The 22,320-nt window shown below is 37.9% G+C and overlaps 1 protein-coding gene across 5 annotated transcripts in view; it reads right to left on the bottom strand.

Annotated features, from left to right (window-relative positions):
* Positions 1-22,320, bottom strand: part of HDAC9 (histone deacetylase 9) — a 1,019,027-nt gene that overhangs the window by 487,714 nt on the left and 508,993 nt on the right. For 2 of the 5 annotated variants that reach the window (XM_066354134.1, XM_066354133.1), the window contains exons 4-7: positions 17,213-17,454; positions 12,196-12,346; positions 11,060-11,186; positions 8,500-8,621 (exon numbers count right to left, since the gene is read on the bottom strand). In XM_066354134.1, coding sequence (XP_066210231.1) covers positions 8,500-8,621; positions 11,060-11,186; positions 12,196-12,346; positions 17,213-17,454 — 642 coding nt within the window. The remainder of the gene's footprint in view (positions 1-8,499; positions 8,622-11,059; positions 11,187-12,195; positions 12,347-17,212; positions 17,455-22,320) is intronic. The other 3 variants (XM_066354138.1, XM_066354136.1, XM_066354137.1) reach the window with 2 other exon arrangements.

Below are 22,320 nucleotides of genomic sequence, written 5' to 3' on the forward strand. Positions count from 1 at the left end.
CTGGCACCTACAGCAATAGCCAACATTAAACGCAGTTCCAGTTCCAGCCACATGAACAGGAAACCTTACACCAAAGCCCAACCACTCAATTTCTATTTTATAATATATCATGTCCAGCTTTCAACAAAAAAATTGGAAAGCACGCTAAAAGGCAAGAGAAAACACAAGTCTGAAAAGCATCAGACCAGCATCAGATGAGACTCAATTATGGCAAAGATTTTGGAAATATCAGATAAAGAACTTAAAATAGCCCTAGCTGAATGGCTCGGTTGGTTAGAGCTTTGCCCCGAAGCTCAGAGGTTGCCGGTTCGATCCCCGGTCAGAGCATATACTGAAACAGCTTTATGTTTCTGTTTCTGTCTCTCTCTCCCTCTTCCTGTTGCTCTAAAATCAGTCAATAATAATAAAATAAAATAATTTTTTAAAAAGAACTTAAAATAACTATGAATAATATGTTGAAGGCTTTAATGGAAAAGGCTGACATATGGGTAAACATAAGTAGAGATAGAAACTCCAAGAAAGAAACAAAAGGAAATGCTTGATACCAAAAGCACAGAAATGAAGAATGCTTTTGATGGACTCCCAGTAGACTGAACGTAACTAAGGAAAGAAACAATGACCTTGAAGTCAAGCCACTAGCAACTTCCCAAGCTGAAAGGTAAAGAAAAAAAAAAAGAATACCCCAGAACTTTTGGATAATTATAGAAGATGTAACATAGGCATGAGGGAACCCCAAAATAACAAGATGATAAAGGAGCAAGAGAATATATTTATATGAGCAATGGCTGGAATCCACAGATTGGGGGGTTTCAGGAAACTTGAAGCTGTATAAACACAAAATCAAAACAGCCAGGCAGATCACAGTCAACTGCAGAAAACCGAAGACAAAGCGAATATCCTCAAAGAAACCAGAGGATATTAGAGAGCAACTTGCCTACAGAGTAACAAGGATGAGAATTACATCAAATTTTTGGTCAAATACCATGCAAGCAAGAAGAGAATACAGTGAAGTGTTTAAAGTGTTTCAAGAAAAAAAACCCAGTGACCTAGATTTCTGTATTTAGTGAAATTAGCCTTTAAAGAAGTAAAAATCAACATTTTTGCACATAAATAAAAACTAGGCAAATCTGTTGCCAATAAACCTGTCTTATGAGAAATATTAAAATAAGTTCTTCAACAAGAAATAAAATGATATAGGTCAAAACTCAGATATATATAAAGGAAGGAATAAACGAATGTGAAATAAAATAATTTATTTTTCTTATTTTTAATTAATCTAACAGATTATTCAAGATAATATTAACAATGTATTGCCTAATTTTAATTTGGGAACAGTGAAATTAATAACAGCAATATTATAAATGATGGGGGAGAGGAATTGGGAATATTCTGTTTTAAGGTACCTATAAGCAGTATAACATTATTTTTTTTTAACTTTTTTTTTTTTTACATAGACAGAGAGAGTCAGAGAGCGGGATAGACAGGGACAGACAGACAGGAACGGAGAGATGAGAAGCATCAATCATTAGTTTTTCATTGCGCTTTGCAACACCTTAGTTGTTCATTGATTGCTTTCTCATATGTGCCTTGACCGCAGGCCTTCAGCAGACTGAGTGACCCCTTGCTCGAGCCAGCGACCTTGGGTCCAAGCTGGTGAGCTTCGCTCAAACCAGATGAGCCTGCGCTCAAGCTGGCGACCTCGGGGTCTCGAACCTGGGTCTTCCACATCCCAGTCCGAAGCTCTATCCACTGTGCCACCGCCTGGTCAGGCAGTATAACATTATTTGAAAGTGAATGCAGATTAGCAGTAAATGTGCTTCAAACTCTAAAGAAACCAGAGTAGAAAAATTTTAAAAGGGGTACAATTGATACGCTAAGACAGTAGAGTAAATAGAATCATACAAATGCTCAGTTAAAACCTGAGAAATCAGCTGCATCAGGCATTGGCACAATGAGCATCAACCTGGGATGCTGACAACCCTGGTTTGAAACCCCGAAGTCTCCGGCTTGAGCATGAAATCATAGACATGACCCCATGATCACTGGCTTGAGCAAGGAGTCACTCGCTCTGCTGGAGCTCCCCCTTGGTCAAGGCACATATGAGAAAGCAATCCATGAACAACTAAGGTGCCACAACGAAAAATTGTTGCTTCTCATCGCTCCTCCTTCTGTCTGTCCCAGTCTGTCCCCCTCTCTCTCTGTCTCTCTAGCTTAAAAAAAAAAAAAAAAACATAAACAGAAAAAGAGGGGAAGATTAAAAAATAAACATTGTTGAGAATAATTTCAATGATTAGAAAAGTTACAAACTTGGTAGATACTAATCTAGATAGATCAATAACCATGTTAAATGTGAATTGTATAATACACTAATTAAAGAGACAGTCAGAGTGGGTTAAAATGAACAAACAAAATGAAAAAGATCTAACTGTAAGAAAACATTTTTAAATATAATGACATGGATAGATTAAAAGCAAAGGGATAGAGAAAGATATTCCATGCTAATACTAGGAAATTACAAATTAAAACCAGGATGAGAAGCCACTATACACCTATTAGAATAGTTAATAACCAAATGGCTAAAACTAAAAATACCAAGTGCTGGTGAGAGCGTGCAGCACCAGGTACTCGGGTCCACTGCTGGCGCATGTGCAAAACAGGACAGCCACCTGGGAACACTGTTTAGCAGTTTCTCTACAAGTTTTAGCTATAACATTCCTAAGTACTTACCTAATTGAATTGAAAACTATATCTACACAAAAACCTATTACACATGAATGTTTATAGCACCTATTTATAACTGCTAAAACTTGGAAAGAACCAAGATGTCTCTCAATAGATAAGCGGATAAACAAACTGGTTCCTCCGTACAATGCAGTATTTTTTAGCAATAAAAAGAGATGAGCCTGACCAGGTGGTGGCGCAGTGGATAGAGCGTCGGACTGGGATGCCGAGGACCCAGGTTCAAGACTCCGAGGTCGTCAGCTTAAGCGCAGGCTCATCTGGTTTGAGCAAAAAAAGCTCATCAGCTTGGACCCAAGGTCGCTGGCTTGAGCAAGGGGTTACTTAGTCTGCTGAAGGCCCGCGGTCAAGGCACATATGAGAAAGCAATCAATGAACAACTAAGGTGTCACAATGCACAATGAAAAACTAATAATTGATGCTTCTCATCTCTCCATTCCTGTCTGTCTGTCCCTGGTCCCTGTCTATCCCTCTCTCTGACTCTGTCTCTGTAAAAAAAAAAAAAAAAAAGAAAAAAAGAGATGAGCTTTCAAACCACAAAAAAGACATGGAGGAATTTTAAATACACATTGCCAAGTGAAAAAGGCCAGTCTGAAAAGGCTACATATTGTAAAATCCCAACTACAGGACATTCTGCAGAAGATAAAACTACAGACGGTCTCAATGTCATTGGTTAGCGGAGGTTGGCCAGGGGAGGAATGAACAGATGGAGGACACCGGGTCTATAGGAGCAGTGACACTATTATATTGTAATGACAGACATAAGACATGACATTACGCATTTGCCAAAATGTATAGAACTTAACAACGTGAAGAGTAAACCTATGGACTACATTAATATTAATAATACTGCATCGATAGTGGTTCATTAACTGTACCAAACATACCACATTAATTCAAGACGTTAATAAGACCAAAGACTGGGGGCGAGGGGAGAGTAATATGGAACCCTCTGAACTACCTCCTCAGTTATTCTGTAAATCTAAAAGTGTTCTAAAAAGTGAATGGCAGAAATCAGAACTCAGTTTGGCCCCAGTGAGCCCAGAGCATCAATTCAAGTTTCCTCCACAGGAAAGGACAGAAACAAGCCTGCTGTTACATTTGGATTGGATACCACACTGGGCTCTCAAAGGCCAGGCTACTGAACTTATTGGTTTTTTCAATACAGGTTACAATAGAAGACCTTAATAAAACTTTCCACAACAGTAAGAGATTTAGTGTTAACCGATGAAAATAAATGAAACTCAATTCCTTATCAACTGGAAGGGGAAAGTTGAGATGAAGCACTCCCTAACTACTAGGTGTGATCCTAAACGCATTCATTCCATGTATTACTGAATTCTCAAAATCACTGTATGAACCAACTATAATAATCATTTCCTTTTTACAGAGGAGGATTGTAGCTTAAAGAGGTCAAGTGTATTTCCCAAGATTGGGATCCAGATATCAAACCAGTTGGTGCTCCTCAATTCTGGGAAATTATCACAAAGAATATATTTCAATAATGTGATGTAAAATTCGCCACAACAATGGAGAGAACTGAGACATAAAAAAAATGTTCCAGTTTTGGTCAATCTGTAGTAAGATTATGAGTGCGTATTTTTATAAGCAGAACTGCTATCTTAGTGGTATAATGCAGAAATGTATGGGTGTACACCCAGGTGTGCACCCATACATTTCTCCGTATTATGAGAAAGACTCAGTAAGTGCAGAGAGAAGAAGACAGAAGGACTTTGAAACATGTTTTTTTTTTCTTTAAATCTCCTTGTACTCATTCTGGATTATAATAATTTGAACAGGTTACCAAAGTACCACAACCTAAATTCTAACTGCTATACTAAGGGATATATATTTCATCTCTGCCTTCTTTCCAATTTACTCAGTGTGGAAAATGACATTGGCCTTCCAAAGCCTTAACTTATGTTTGGAGCCCTTCCATCTTTGAGTCTTATTCTAGAGTGGCTGACCATTAAAATGAATATTTCAGTGGGGCTGGAACAGTCCTATTAGCCTAAGCCAAGCTTTATATGGTTCATGCACTTTAAGAGGTTAATCTTGCCAGCCAGCTCACTTTGTTCAGAAGTATTAAATGGAAAGACTGTAACATTCAAAAAAGGCAAAGTTCACTGGGTAAGACCCCAATAATATAATGGGGCATAAAATCTCTAGAACGTTTTTTGCCATAATATTTTATGAAACATATGCACACACTCATTGGGACAGAATCCAATTCAAAAGGTTTTGAAGGTCAGTTCAAAGTTACCACATATATAACTATCTTTGTGAGGAATATGTACTATTTCAAAAGTGCCTGGACCCACAAGCTTTCTTTCCCTATTTTATAGTCGATTATGTGTCCAACATTATACTATATTGGGGAGGGGGTCACCTACTACAGCGTGATGTAATTTGCAGCCAAACCATAAGGTTCAGTAAAATATTCCAAATTTCAGTATCAACAAATCCTTGTGTTATAGAATGAAAGCAATCATAGAGTGTAATTCTAAAGGGAAGTGCTTCTTGAAATTAGGGCAATAAATAAAAATCATTAAAACAATTACTCTCAACTTCACAACCAACGATGAAAGTCTTCTATGTTTGTTGTTATAGGAGCAGAAGACTCAATTCTTACATTCAAGAGAAGTGATTTTGGAAATGGCCCTGATTAGAGCCAACTATTCCTCTTAGGCTGGTGTTTTCCAAAATGCTCAACATCTATGAGCAACTATGATTCTCCTGAGGGAAAGGAAGTGAAAGGTCCACTTTGCATGACAAAGGTCAGATTTCTGCAGGCAATGAAAGTGCCATGGCTGACTGTTCCTAGGTTGTCACTGTCTGGCTGGGTCCTAAGAAGTCAAGAGAGGTTTGAAATTGTGTTCAATGCTTAAGGGACAACCCTTGGGGCCACTTTTTAAGGTCATTAGGCTTTTCGGACTCTGGTTCCAGCTTTATTCCCTTAAGTCTTGCAAATATATAATACACTGGCAATTCGGTACTGGTGGAGGTTAAAAAGAAACTAAAAGTATGTAGTGTTATATGCAGATCAAAAGATAGAACCAGCTTATTTAACAACTTCCTTTCAAGCTAAGATTTGGTTCAATGAAATTCAAGTAGACCACAGAGGATGATAATCAGGATCCAACAGAAAAACTTGACTTGATTATAACTGTCCTCTTTTTTACACTATCTGATCAATGCCACGACTCTAAATTTCATTTAATATAATGTACCTAGCTTTCTGCAAAAATTCTTATGCAGTCTACCCAATTGTCACATGTTTAACTCTTGAGTCACTAAAACACAACAAATGCTGAATTAAAATCATTATTTGACTGCATTTCAGTACAAATATGTCTAAACCGTCTCGCAGTGGATTAAAAACATACCAAATGGATTATATTTATATTTAATAAAAGATGGAAGAGTTCTGCCTATTTCTAATTAATTTAGGGTCTCTCTAAGTATTTTAGATACTGCGTGGAAAGCATCTGTATTTAATTATGTCATACTTTTCTTAGACAATGGGAATTAAATTAAGGAATATTTTGAAGCCTCTATAGAAATAGAAAAGTATTAATGGTTGTTCAAGACCTTTATTGGCACAATGCTAGAAAACATTTGGTTCTACAGAGCAACAGCCTGACACTTCATAAGTATCAGATTTTCAGTATACAAGGAAGAATCTTAAAGTACTGGGAAAACACAGAAAATTGGAAAAACAAGAGCGGTATCTTTCCATTATTGTTATATATCACACTGACATACAAAATGTCTTTCATATGAGTACAGATTTGAATGAAACTCTGTAACCTGTATCCTGAGCAGGATTTCTCTTTGAACTTTGTTGTGGATGAGAATTTCTAAAAGAATAAATCAACAGCTTGCAATTCATTCTTCACAGAGGAAAATTCGAAACTGTTCTCAGGGAAACAGTGGGACACAAAGTATGGGCTTTTAGTACTTGTCCTACAGTATCTAAAAAAATCAGATTTTCTTTCTGGGTGCTGACTGGTTTCCAAACGCCATAACTGCAGTTAGTTTTCAATCTCCCAGTGGTAAGGATACATTCAAAGGCCGTGTGCACAGCAGGGTAGAAGTTTTTCTCTGTGAATGTAACTATATCACTCATCAGTAACCTCCTGCCATAAGGGGACTTGTGTTTTCTTTCCTTTTAGTGACTCTGTGGGCTCTTGAATGCCAGTCACTGCCCCGAGACCTGGGGCAATATTCACATAATCTCTGTCAATAGTTCCTACACATGCCATTGGTGTGTGTAAATGTCAAGGCTGCAGATCAAAGACTGCACATTCTAAAACTCATGTCCTTTATGGATCCATTTTCATAAACTCTACTTCATGTTTTAAAAATACATGGAGACTCACTCTGTGCTTTCTTCTTTTAAAAATCCCAGAGAAGTTTATTTATAGAATAGACAATATGAGTTTTAGATAATAGTGTGAAATTCAGATGCAATACATAAAACTCATTCTTCCCTTGGAATCCTCTTCTTGAAGTATTTTACTAGACCTATTGTTCTTACAGGATAAATGCAAAAATCTTTGGTTTATTATAATAAAGAGACATGGATTGCTTCGTAATGCTGACCATTCTTCCCTAGTGTCTGGCAAATAGATATTAGGTAATAAATTCTTATTCGTGATTGATTTGAAGTAGTCATCATGCTACAGGTAAATTATATGAGAGAAAATAGCTTTGGCGTGTGTATTTTCCAATGCATATTCATTTTAATTATTCAAAATTGCTTGGGAAAATAAACATAATTATTTTAAATCATTTTATCTTAGTAGATTTCAGATACAAATTACATTGATCTACACTTCAATTAGACCTGAGGAAAATACAATGGACCAAATTATCTTCACTGAATACCTTTTCAAATCAATTGTGGATATCTCATTCTCCAAATTTACAACTTTCTCTCATGAGCTATATTTGGAAGAAATCATAAGCTTTAGAACAAAATGTATACCAATGCTATTTAAGCTTATATCTTGCTAAAGTTTTAAAATACATTTCTTATAGATGTTAAGAGCATACGATATATTAGATATGCAATATCAGAAGGCAGAAAAAGGAGAAAAGGAGGTAAAAACAAACCCAGCCCTCAGAGCCGAAGGACTGTTCACTAAATTCCGAACAGAAGCTTGCCTGTCCCCCCTCCCTAAGCATATTTTAATAAGACTTCATTTGGAGTTCTCCTATAATCTGGGAGACACCAGGCAAGTCACTTACTCAGAAGGTAGCTTTGGCCTTATCTGTTCTCACCACTTAAACAATGAAAATACAAGGTTTTAAAAGTGTGTGAGGAAACAGAAATCTATTATTCCCGTTTTTGTGGTAAATGATTGAGGCTCAACAGAAAATCAGATAAATAGTGAGAACTATGCAGGTCCTCATTAATGGAAAAGACCACAATTTTCCGAAAAATCAAATTTCTATTTTTCCTTAATTCCACTCTTTATGACTAATCAGATAATCTAAAATCCAAATATGATACACTTTGAAGTACTTTGATTATATACTGAATCCACAGATGTAAAAATAGGGAAGTGTGTGTGTGTGTGTGTGTGTATGTGTGTGTGTGTATGTGTGTGTGCACATGGCCACGACCACACACATACTTGCTAATGCTGAGTGCAGAGGTGCAGAGGGCATAAGAACTCTGATCCAAAACCCTTGACTTTCTTCTAGAGGCAAAATGCAAGGACAGGTATTTTACGGAAGAGCAAACCGACTTACCAGTTTTCCGAAGGGGGAAATCGTCCTTTGCATCTTGTGCTCCTGGTAATGTGTATTTGTAGGATGGAGATGTTCCACTCAGGGGTGGAGAGCTTTGATCCAATGACGTATGGTGGGCAGCCCTTCAAGAGAAAAAGAAGGTTCACCATTTGTACCGGGGTTTCTACTGCATGCTGGTCAGCGATAATCAGTTGCACATGCTGTACATGTGTCTCAGCTGTGTTTATGTTCTTTCTTCCCAGTGTGTACAAACCACAGCCTCGAGTAACCAAGTGCACTATAGCAGTGTGTATGCAGTGATGCAGGATTCCCAAGAATGCCCACTGTGTGTTTGGTCACACAGTCACGTAGAAAGGTTTGTTTTACCGAACAGAGAATTTACCAAGAGCCCAAGAGTCGTGATAATCTGAGATTACTGTGTGTGTTTTCTTAAGAACCATACTAGTGAAAAAGTCATCATCTGATTCCTTGTCACTCAACACTAGAATAACCAAGGTAAAAAACAACATATAGAAGCATTTCATTTTTAAGAATTGCTAGATAGCACACGAAAGAAAGTACATGAGAAAATTTTCTCCTGAAAAGACAGAACTGTGCCCACAGCCTGGGGTCTCCTGATTTACAGCAGTCCAAAGTTAAGAACTGGGGAATGACGGCCTGACCTGAGGTGGCACAGTGGAGAATGCACCGACCTCGAATGCTGGGGTTGCTGGTTCAAAACCCCGGGTTTGCCTGGTCAAGGAATATAAGAGAAGCAACAAAAATAGTTGATGGTTCCTGCTCACCCCCTCATCTTTCTCTCTCTGTCTCTCTCAAATCAATAAATAAAATCTTAATAAAAAAAAGATGATGAAGAACTGGGGACAACATCTTTCTTCAATGCAAAACTAATTTTTCAAAATGTTTTTGCTTTTCTGCATAAATACTGGAGAAGAGTTTACAGGACTGAATGCAGACTAGCCAGTGGATATACACATCTCTATTGCAAATGAAGAGAAGACTGAATAAGGCATGGTATCACCACCAAAGTGATCACTCTCCCAGTATTCCTTTGAATCCTGTTCTCAAGAATTAACTGGTTTAAAGATATTTCATCTAGCTATACTGGCCCCCCAAAAAAGTATTAAATTCAGATTCCGTAATTTAATGATTTATGGTCATCTGGAGTTGGACTCTACTGAAGTTCAATTCAGTACAAAAAATAATTGCTAAGTAACATTTTTGAGTCATGATTAATAAACCCAAAGGAATAGCTAAAGAATTTTCAGCTGACAGGCTGTTTACCTATAGTTCTCTCCCATTTTTTAAAAAAATCTCTTCTTAAAACAGGCTTTAATTTAGAAAGAATATGTATTAGTTATAAATGATGTTTGTGATTTTAGGTAATAAAACTGTTTTTGTTTTTTAAGGACTGTGATGTTGATTGAACATTTGAAATTTCCTTTAGACGTTGGTTTCTCAAGTGTCCTGACCTGCATGATAGAAGTGACGAAAACCATTATAGAGTATTCATACACCATTTTGAAATATGCGTCAGTTAACTATTTTTGAGGCGGAGAAGAGCAGATACTTATAAAATAGAATTATAAGTACAATAATGCTTCAAATAGAACTCCTGGGATGTTTACAGTTTCAGCATAACAAAGTAATCAAATATTTATCCTTATGATGTGAGTGATTAAAACTATGTGAATATTAAGTCATATGTTCAGCAAATATATTTATAAATTTGAGAGAAAGGAAACTATTATCTATGAGTCTATTATCCCAATATGCTTTGCCTAGAAGTTTTGTCCTGATTTTTCAAAACACCTCATGCTTCATATTTTGCAGAAAGAATTGTGTATTGTATAGTATCTCTTCACTGGACTTGGGAAAACCTGGTTCTATAAAAACTCTATTAGCACAGTGTATTATGTTGCCCACTTGTGCATCAGAAGTCAACTTACTCTCACTTTACAGAGTGGGAAAAAGAAGGCGATCTGGATGGGGTAAATCAGTCACTGAAGACTTAAGATTTATTTAGTTACCACCCTTTACATTCTTCCCCTTCCTCCCTGTCTTCCTTTTTTAATTTAAAATAAAATATAATCCTCTGGACTTTTAAAAATAGCTCAGATCTCCATCTTCTATGAAGCCAAGTAAAATGAAATCTCAACATGTCAAATCTTCAAAAATTATTGTAAAGATATCAGACACACCAGCTGAAAAAAAAAATGCAAAGTATAAATTCATCTCTAGGCCCCATCCCACAGCTGAGCAAAGAACATACATCCTTCTTGCCCCTCATGATGATCCCTGCTAACTTCATTAAGCCCCGCCCTCTCTTACACATTTTACCACCTTATCTCATAGAACTTTCCCAGCAAGCCATGATGGCCGAGACTAATATTATCCTTTTTTAACAGAGAAGGAAATTGGATGTTAGAGAATTCGACATTTCTACCCATTGCCACAGAGCTGAGAACTAGCAAGCCCCAGATTCGTGCCCAGGTGGGCTGGATGCACAACCTGTATTCTTCAACCCCGGGGGACAGAAAGAGCCAAACCCCGAACATACGTGTACCAGAGCTTGGGGTGGCGGCTCACGGAATGATTTTTTCCATTAGTTGGAGTGTCTTTCGTTGCTGATTTACTCAACAGGAATTCTTGAAGCTTCTGCTTTACTTCTGTGCTTGCCACGGCCCCTGAAACACACACACATAGATACAGATGTTGACTAAGGAGTTCCATCCCTGAACACTTCTAAAGTACTTAGCAAAAAAAAAAAAAAAAAGTAAGAAGTAACACCACTGGTCACAGCATATGAAGTGTTCCTATTAAAAGAAGAAACCAGAGTCTAAACAGGCTTCAGAAAATGGCATAGTAAGGTTTTGTAACTACTGATTAAACTGCCAATTTTCAATGATTTCCTTAATTGCTTTTGCAGAAAGGAAAGTCCCAGAATTAATACTAATTTCTTTCTAAGCTTTAAAAAATACTGCTGAGAAACAAAACGCTACCTTTTCAAAATCTTTTAAAGATTGTTGGGGAACTATACAAGGGATTAAACACATTAAATGACCTTTTTGAAGCAGTATTTAAAAAAAAAAAAAAAACTAACTTTGTAAAAAACTCTTCTAAGCATAAACAAATAATGCCAACAATTGCAGTTCAAACCATCCCATTTTAAACCTTACTGCACCCTGATTTTCAACTGACCTCAGACAGGGCAATTATTTGGATCTGTCTCCCTCTTGTGGATAGATTTTTTATTTTTACAAATGTTCTGCCTTCAATCTTCCCAAAGTCTTGGTACTCAGAGACTAACTACCTGGGGGCAAGGCCTGCCTTACAGAGCAATTATTACTTGCACACAAAAAAAAGGGATAGTGAAGAAATGTGGACAGTATGGCATAGCTAGATTGCTTTATGATAACATTATTTTTGAAATCAACCCCCCCCCCCCCCCCAGAAATTAGTATGTTTGCCAAACAACACCATGGTTACTTCCTGAGATGTTTTGCAGACTGAGGGCCCAGAGTTGATGGGTGAGGTCAAAGCTTTACACTGGGATCTGTAATTTATTTATTTCTTTTAGTTAAAACGCAGACAATTTTGACAAGTTTAGTTCCACTCTTTCTCGGGCTTCTTGCTGCGTGGCGATCGGCTAAAGGTGAGGGGAGAGAGTCCATCTGTTACCCTGGTGCCTCTTACTTTCTCGTCCTCTATCTTTGCCTCTGAGAGGAGGAAGCTGCTGTTCTCTGCGGTGCCTCTCTACTTCCTGTTCTTGCCTCTGCTGCTCCAGTTTCTGCTCCTTTTCTAGGAGTTCTTGTTGCTGTTTTATGGCTAGAAGTTCCTGTTGCAACTTGCGAGAAGAGAAAGACATGAGAGTGTGCAATTTCTTTAACCTTCACTGTCATCACTGACCAAAATCGAAATGCTACGAGCTTTCGGAACTTGCTTGTTATTTACTTTTACATTTTTAACCCACTTTTTTTTTTTTTTTTGGATAAATTATTAAAATCAAAAGACACGCATCTAATGCCATAGATGGTCTTGATGCCATCAATAAAGTAGCTCTTAAGGAGCTTCATTACCTGTTCCGCCCTGTCAAAAGATGTTACCAAATTCACTCAGATCTTTAGTCTCCTGAGAAATGCTTTTTTTTTTTTTTTTTTTTGTACAGGGAAATACACAAAACTGGCAAAAGCAGGAACTGCCCAGAAGTCTAGATTACCACTCCTCTCACATTATAAATAAACAATTGAAATCTTCATTTCCTATCCCAAGAGATAATGTGAAAATCAACTGAACAGAAAGATGTGAAATGCATTAAGGACGTCTACCTGAAATGGAATAAATGTTAAGAATTTCAAAATCTCACAGAGAAGATTATCAATAGATTGATTCAATCTATTATCCATAATAGGCTCTTTTCACAAAACAGCAGAAGACTAGTTTGTTCATCCAGTGCGCAAAAAACTTCAGATTAGAGACTGGTCAAGAGGAAATCACTTCCATTACATTGCACTTTGATGCACTATGGTTTGGCTGTCTGCATCCCTTGAATTCACTTCAAACAATGAATAACATGAATATGAAACATTCTAAACACCTGTTGTGAGATGTCAGTTTTCTGTCACACTGAGACATAGATACCTATGAATAAAAGTAATGTGCCCACCGAGCAATAACTAAAGACTTTGAGTTCTACTTAGATTCTGACATTATATATGAGATCTAAGCAAGTTACTAAACCACTCAGAGCCTTGGTTCCTCATATGTACGACAGAGACATAACTGTCCTCATACGTCATGTCCATAATGTCCATGAAATTTAGTTTGTAGGTCTTAACTATAATAATTTTAATTATTATTACTATGTTTAATTTTCAATATCAATGATATTAGTGTAAGGTTCTGTTTATATTGGGTAGGTACCCAAAGCTATGAAATTTATGCTCAAAGGTAACAGAACCAAAATCAAAGGCATTGTGGAATGGCATCAGGGTTACTCTGGAGCAAGAGGAAGCCAATTTTGTAGGTTAACCATGCCGGCCTCACCACCGCCAGGAGAACAGGGTTAGAAGCATTTCTGAAAACCCTTCATATTAAAATCTTTGGCATTTTGGCTTTGATACACCAGTCCTTAATGGGGTGTCTTTAGATATTCCATTGTAACAGAAAACTTCATAACTTTGCTTAAATTGCCTTAAATGCTAATTCTGTACAGATATTGGGATCGGTCAAATGGATTTAGAAATACTTCATCTATAGTCCAAATGGAATTGAACTTTAATTGATCTTAGGAATCTAGAAATGCTCAAAACTCCATTTCTGCCTGACTCGGTGGTGGCATAGTGGACAGAGTATCAGCCTGGGACGCAGAGGGCCCAGGTTGGAAACCCCGAGGTCGCCAGCTTGAGCACAGGCTCACCAGCTTGAGGGTGGGGTCGCTGGCTTGAGCCCAAAGGTTACTGGAGTAAAGTCCAAGGTAGTTGGCTCAGCTGCAGCCCCTGGGGCAAGGCACATATGAGAAAGCAATCAATGAACAACTAAGGTGCCACAACAAAGAATTGAAGCTTGTCATCTCTCTCTCTCTCCCTTCCTGCCTGCCTGCCTGTCCCTGTCTTTCCCTCTCTCTGTCTCTCTCTCTAAAAAGAAAAAAACCCTCAGTTTCTACAGCCATCATTTATTATTGAAGACTGTAGAAATGAGGCTGGAAAGAAACAACAACAATAGAAACAAGGCTTCATTCCTCCATGTTCAGGTGCGTTGGTCTAGGAGACAGGCACAATATGGCGTAGCTGTGGAGACGGTCAAGGCAGGACTACCAATACTGGAACTAACTCAGGGGCTGTGTGTGCGGCCTGGGCCAGGTGAGAGTCTTTCTCTCCGCCTCAGCTTACTAAGTACAAAAATGGGGTAAATGCAGCTAACTCAACAGATAGTTATTATAGAAGCCAAAGATTCAAAATTCTAATATAAGTAAAGCATCATGCACTGTCTTCTTCATTAAAATAAAATCTAAATGAATGCTAAAAGCATCAACTTTTAGCTGTACCCATAAAAAAGCACACACAAAAAATAGATATTTGGAAAAGCAGGAAACTTCTTACATAGAAAGGAAATTTTAAGTATGTCTTTAGTTTCTGAGAAAACAAATCATTTTAAACATTATATTTCCCTTGTAGCTACTTCAGAATCCTTTTTCTCTCAAAGAGAGCCTCTCCTTTCTGATATTTTCCATGTCAGTAAACATACCGGGTTACTTTATGCCAAAGTAACAATTCATTACCTACTTGCTTCTATTATTTTCTGAGTAAAATGAAACAATACATTTTAAATATTATATTCATTTTTACAATTACAAAAGGCATCAAACATAAAAGAAGTAAGTACTTAAAGAAAGGAGTAACATTAATATTGCCCTGTATGAGGGTAACATGCTTCACCCACTAACAGCAAAATGAACCACAGGAAAATATAAATTTTACTCATCATTACTGCTATCTTAACTTGCCCAGAATGAAAAAGGAGACCTAGGCATCATTTTTCCTATTATTGTTTCATAGGTCAGATAATAATGCTTCAAATTCATTCAAAAATAAATCTAAAATCTTTTTTTTTTAATTTATTTTTTATAGAGACAGAGAGTGAGTCAGAGAGAGGGATAGACAGGGATAGACAGAAACGGAGAGAGATGAGAAGCATCAATCATTTGTTTTTCATTGCGCGTTGCGACACCTTAATTGTTCATTGATTGCTTTCTCATATGTGCCTTGACCGCGGGCCTTCAGCAGACCGAGTAACCCCTTGCTGGAGCCAGTGACCTTGGGTTCAAGCTAGTGGGCTTTTTGCTCAAACCAGATGAGCCCACGCTCAAGCTGGTGACCTCAGGGTCTCGAACCTGGGTCCTCTGCATCCCAGTTCGATGCTCTATCCACTGCGCCACCACCTGGTCAGGCAAATCTATAATTTTAATGAAGGTTTCCTGTTACTATAAAATATAGTCATGATCTACTGATTCCATGTGACACCCCAAGCAAAATCCTTCCTCTTATTTGTAAGGTATCCTATTACCTCAATACATTGCAAAGGTTCTTTTAGTAAATTCACTAGTAAAAGAAAAATTTCATTACGGTTCCTATTAGGTATTGAAGAATGTTGTTTTGAAAAATAAGATAAAATAGACATTTCAGTTTAAGAAAATATCTTAAAAAACAGGAACATAGGGAAGAAGACAGAACTTTTACCTTCTCAGACACTGTGATATTAATGTGGTAAAATTATATAATATTAATATAAATTATCTCTATCAACCCCTATATAAATGTGCTGTTGTTATGTGAGTAATAATAGCTCAAGCATCTATAATAAAATATAATATGATATAAGACAATTTGTCATATTAATAACATAACTTTTAAATCATTTTGAAGTTGAACATAACATAAATTTTTTATTATATGTGTTCTTTTTTAGTACTGTCGTAATAAATTCAAATTAAACATCTTTTTGGTCCTGGCTGGTTGGCTCAGTGGTAGAGTGTCGGCCTGGCGTGCAGAAGTCCCGGGTTCGATTCCCAGCCAGGGCACACAGGAGAGGCGCCCATCTGCTTCTCCACCCCTCCCCCTCTCCTTCCTCTCTGTCTCTCTCTTCCCCTCCTGCAGCGAGGCTCCATTGGAGCAAAGATGGCCCGGGCACTGGGGATGGCTCCTTGGCCTCTGCCCCAGGCGCTGGAGTGGCTCTGGTCGCAACAGAGCGACACCCCGGAGGGGCAGAACATCTCCCCCTGGTAGGCAGAGCATTGCCCCCTGGTGGGCGTGCCAGGTGGATCCCGGTCGGGCGCATGCAGGAGTCTGTCTGACTGTCTCTCCCTGTTTCCAGCTTCAGAAAAATACAAAAATAAATAAATTAATAAATAAAAAATAAACATCTTTTTAATTAGACCATAATAGCTATTTTAAATGTCTTTGTCAAAAAGCCAAAAGCTATTTTATAAATAAAGCTAAAGGAATACTTATTTCTGAAGATTAAAAAAAAAAAGAAATAGATACATAGACATCTAAAATGATCTGACAAGAAAATAGTCCATCATAAAAAATTCTAGGATATGAAGTTATTTCTCCTCCTGGAATAATTTAAACAACTTGATTCTGAAATCCTCAGCTACTCATGATATTCTTTCAATAAATTATTATCTATAATCTATTAGACTCATATAAAAATGTTGAAAATAACCACCAGTTTTTTCATAGGTAATTCTCTTGAGCTTTTTGTTATTGTTTTGAATGTATGCATTATGAGGTCTTTTCCATAAGGAATAACTAGGGCAAAAAATTAAGTGACGAATTTATCCTTTCTGAAAGATAATACAAGCAGATTCTTTAGAAATATAAAATGAGTCTTCTAAGGCTCATGGTTCTTCTTGGTAGAAAGTAAATGGGGCAGATGAAGAAAATCACACAGAAGAGAAACTAAAAAAGGTCGGGAGGCTACTTTCCCCATGATTGATGCTATCAAATAAAGGATAAAAGAGTGGTAGAAGCCCCTCCAAGAAGCAAAGCAGGTTTTGAGTAGGCACCCCTGGCACTTACACAATTTCCTTCCGGCCATGCTTCCCCGTGTTCACCTCAGTGCACCCTCCCCCTGGCGCTCCTTCTGATACCCACCCACGTGGTCCAGGCTCACTGAGGGGAAGGGTCACAGGCAGGGAAACATCTGCTACCTTGATGTGCTCCTGAAGCTGAGCCTGGTGCTGCCGTGTCAAGTTCTCGTGCTGTTTCTGAAATTCTGCGATCAGGAGCTGTTTCTGGATTTGCTGCTGCTGCTGGATGAGGAGTAGCTCCTGCTGCAGTTGCTTTTCACGGACAACAGGGTCTACCACGGGCATCATCATCCTGAGGTCTGTCCGTAGGTCTAAAGGTGAGAGGGGCTCCAGGCCCACAGGAATCTCTGACTTGACATCCACTGGAGAAACGGGAGAAAATGGAAGGGATGATAAAGGATAGGAAATAGGCACGCTGATTTAGATGCAGACCAAAAGGAAGACACTAGACCCTGTACAAAAAATTTTCCATCAACAAATCTAGTCATCTTTTTACAATGATGATAAAAGGTCTTCTGTGTATCAATTTTAATAAAATGTAGCTTATGCTCATTTCCCCGCAGCAACTTGTACTCTGCCGTGAATCTTTCCCATTTCCCCTTTTCAAAGAGATGACTCCAGTTATGCCCTGGTATCAAAAACACCCACAAAATTTACTTTACTGGACCACTTACAAAAGTCAAGTCAACTTAAAACCAGAAATGCAACTCTACTTAGGAAACAATGTCCTATTTCAAGAGAGAACATTTTTCCCTTGCTGCTCTTTTTTTTAATTGCATTTTTTGGGTGATGCTGGTTAATATAATTATACAGATTTCAGGTGACCGATTTTACAACACATACCTCTGTACACCGTATTGAAAACTTCTAACACAATCAAATTTGTACACTTGCAAACATTTTTATTTGTAACTGGAGTCCAAAGGTGCATTCTAAGATATATTTCTTTAGAAGTTAAAGCTACTTACAGAATGTAGTTGTAGGGCTGTTGGACCCAGAATAGAAAAAATACAAATCTAAATGCTAAAATGTGAGTAATGGTGAGCAGATTAGTGAATCAACCATGGCACTGGAGCCAACCATAACGGAAGGAAAGCAGGCTAGTGTGTGTGTGCTGGTTTTTAAATGGTAACGACCTTATGACAATTACCTTACTCCTAAACGAAACAAGGCAGAAAAACTGTGAGGAAGCTTAAAACACCTATTCAATCAAGCCACTGAATGAAGAACGGACGAATACTCTGAGAATAATTATAGTTATTTTAAATTGATACAAATTCAGTTAGATAATTGTATAAAGTTCTTAGCAAAACTTCCAGGAGGCAAGTTCCAGAGTTGGGTGAACACAAAAACTCACAGACAAGGTAGATACGTCAGAGATATCAGTTGTTTATGGCTGGCCTCCATTCTGATGAGGCAGTATCTACGGTGAACTGGTTGTTCAGTATTTCAAACATTACCTCTGCCCATAAGAATCAAGAAAATTATGTAGTTCACTAAATTATGTAGTTCAATAAAACAAGTTTAGGTAAAGATACTAGGGATTTTACATGGAAAACCGTGGCAAACGAGAAGGCATGGCTCTTCTAAAGTGGTCAGCCACCACTGAGAGTCAGCCAGAGTGGTGGGAAAAATAGAAGGACAGCAGAGATCCAGAATAAACAGATGTCATCTAATTTGCAATAAAAAATAACTTAAAAGATTTAAACACTAGGGGAACCAAAAATCAAAATTAAAAAAAAAAAGGCTTTGTTATGAAAGCAGGGACCTGCGGGTTGCTAATTATGAACTTCTGCTCTAAATTCTAAATGACTTTTCCAGTCCTTCCAACTGTGTTATCCCAAATGTTATTTAAATTCTCTAGGCCTCAGTTTCCTCGTCTGTAAAATGGAGATAATTACAGCAAACAGTAACAAGTAGAGTTGTGAAAAGGATACACTGAGATAATTCACCAAAAGACTTACAACATTAACACATCCCCCTCAATATATGCTTTTGGTTCTGTTTTGTTGTTTACTTACATACAATAAAAATGGAAATTTATTGTGTATTAAAATAAATCATCAACACTGTGTGGCTAACAAGTAAAAATATTAGCAGCAAGTATGAAAATAAAATTGTATATGTTTTGTTATATATCAGAAAATAAAAACATTAAAACTTCTAGAAAATGGACAAGGAAAATATAGGAACATAACTAAACAACTCAAAAAATTTACCTTCACTAATAAATACAAATTTTAGGTCAAAATAGGGCACTGTTTTCCAATTATTAAATATCATATATGTGACTCATGTATATGTATGTGTGTGTATTGCCCACTGTATATAGAGCAGGGGCCGGGAACCTTTTTGGCTGAGAGAGCCATGAACACCACATATTTTAAAATGTAATTCCGTGGCCCTGGCAGGTTGGCTCAGCAGTAGAGCGTCGGCCTGGCGTGTGGGGGACCCGGGTTCGATTCCCGGCCAGGGCACATAGGAGAAGTGTCCATTTGCTTCTCCACCCCCCCCTCCTTCCTCTCTGTCTCTCTCTTCCCCTACCACAGCCAAGGTTCCATTGGAGCAAAGATGGCCCGGGCGCTGGGGATGGCTCCTTGGCCTCTGCCCCAGGCGCTAGAGTGGCTCTGGTCGCAGCAGAGTGACGCCCCGGAAGGGCAGAGCATCGCCCCCTGGTGGGCAGAGCATCGCCCCCTGGTGGGCAGAGCGTGCCCCTGGTGGGCATGCCGGGTGGATCCCGGTCGGGCGCATGCGGGAGTCTGTCTGACTGTCTCTCCCCGTTTCCAGCTTCAGAAAAATACAAAATAATAAAAAAAAAAAAATGTAATTCCATGAGAGCCATACAATGACCCATGTACTTTAAGCATTATCCAATAAAAATTTGGTATTGTCCCAGAGGACAGCTGTGATTGGCTCCAGCCACCTGCAACCATGAACATGAGCGGTAGAAAATGAATGGATTGTAATACATGAGAATGTTTTGTATTTTTAACATTATTATTTTTTACTAAAGATTTGTCTGTGAGCCAGATGCAGCCATCAAAAGAGCCACATCTGGCTTGTGAGCCATAGGTTCCTGACCCCTGGTATAGAGTAAGCACATGACCAAACAGACAATTATCTGTTGCAAAAGACACTGCCAACTGGTTTAAAATTTCTCCAAAACAATTTGGTGATATGTATCAAGAAGCATTAAATATTATTGCCATTTGATTAAGGTTTGCCAACTCTAGGAATATATCTTGAGATAATACGAACAGAGGGAGAAATAGTTCAATGTCATATTGTTTACTGAAGTGTTATTATTTTAATTAAAATTGCCAAACTACAAGGAAATGTCTAAGGAAAATATGTCATATCCATTTGGTGTAAAAACATGCAATTATTTAAAAATAATGTTTATGGGAACATGAAAAATGTTCCAGCATTATATGAAAAAAGCAGTAGTAAAAGTGATGTATGCCCTATGATACTAAATAAATATCATTTAAGTTAATCAATATGTATTTACTGAGAACGTTAAATTCACAGATATGATTCTAGATGTTGGGGTTAGTAGTAAAACAAAACAGATAAAAATTCCAGCCCTCACAGACTATGTCCCATCTATGGGGGTTTTAATTATATTAGCCTCTGAATTCTAACAGCAAAGACTGACTCGGTACGGAGCAGGTAAGGTTAGATTTGAGGTGGAAATCTGAACACCTTTCCCCTTCTACTTTTCAGTATTTTCCCAAATTGCGTCTAATGCTCTGACTACTACTGTAAGTAACTTAGATTTCCAGGTTCTAAGTTGGGAACTACAAAGTTAATATTCCAGGTGTATTTAAGAGCTCTTTTCAGAGAGTCAAGAAAGCCTACCAGAAATCCTGTCTATAGAAGTTAAGGCTGCAGATACTAAATGAAACATTAATGCCCTTGCTTATCATCTGAACTGTGTATGTGCACAGACGTGTGCGTGCCTCTGTGAAGGGGGGTGGGGTGGGGTGGGGGACCGGTCTGAGTCTTGGGTTGTGAACACTGGTTATTTTTCAACGTATCGATCAGCAGCTTCTGTCAATGGAAATGCCACTTTAACGCAAATGGTAAAACAATTTATTAATATGCCATGGTTTGGTGGACAGTGTCTTTTTTGCAAGGAAAGCTATTAATTAAGCCAAGTTTGAAACTAAATGAGGATGACGGCCCAGGAGATCTCTAGCTGCAGTATCCAATGCACAACTTTCAATCAAGGATCGGAGTAATGTGAGATTTTGAGCCTTCATTTATAGAGTTGGTATAATTCCAACCCAAAGCAAAGGCTGTTAATGATATTTTCCAGTTTTACATTAAAAAGGCCAAATGGCAGACTCCAGTTTTTACATGAACATGCCAATAAACAAAAATCAGAATTTAACCCTCAAAAGACAAGTGAGAAATTTCCGGACATCCTGGGGTTTCTTCCTTCTGGTATTCTTATTATCTATGAACTGTAAACATCGAACCCCTAAAAACATCCACCCAACAAAAAGATAAGGGATAAAAAGTCCCAGAACTCTTCCAAACAGCTATTGTAAACCTCAAAGGGTAATTTGACTTCTTAACCTGCTATCCCAACAGAAATGATTGTGTCTAACTGCTTGCCTTTGTTCAGAGACTAATCACTAAATTGTGAAAAATCACCCGCAACTTACAAAAACTGCTCTTGATTATAAATAATTGCCCAAGACTGAGAGAAAGCGGCAGGCAAGATCCCAGTCTTTCATCCAATTTATTCAGCAGCAATCCACATTCCATTTGTCTAGACTAAATATAGCAGCGTTTATACAAGAAATCAATAGTGCTTGCAGAGAGGAGAGCGAAGGCATGAATATTTCATCAAACTCAGAGAGAAATGGCAATCAGCGAACTGATGGTTTTGTGTAGGTCATCTTTGGCCTGCTGGATTAGTGCCTGTTACTTGGACAATAGCTCATCTCTGGCTAATCATATCATATCATAGCCATTCTTTCTATTTTTAACATTAATTGCACTGTGGGTGACAAAGACTTATCGTACTCCAAAAGGAATGATGGATTTTTCTTACATCTTCTGTGACAGGCTAATAGGCCTCCCCAGGAGCAATAATAGTAACACAATACCAGCCCTGAGTTTTAATAAGTTACAGTCCCTTTCACATCACTGAATGTGAAAGAAAGGGCACTGTCCACAGCTGCTGGATTATCATAATTAGAAATAATCAACTTACA

Source organism: Saccopteryx leptura, chromosome 12 (genome assembly GCF_036850995.1).
Source record: "Saccopteryx leptura isolate mSacLep1 chromosome 12, mSacLep1_pri_phased_curated, whole genome shotgun sequence".
Taxonomy (NCBI): domain Eukaryota; kingdom Metazoa; phylum Chordata; class Mammalia; order Chiroptera; family Emballonuridae; genus Saccopteryx; species Saccopteryx leptura.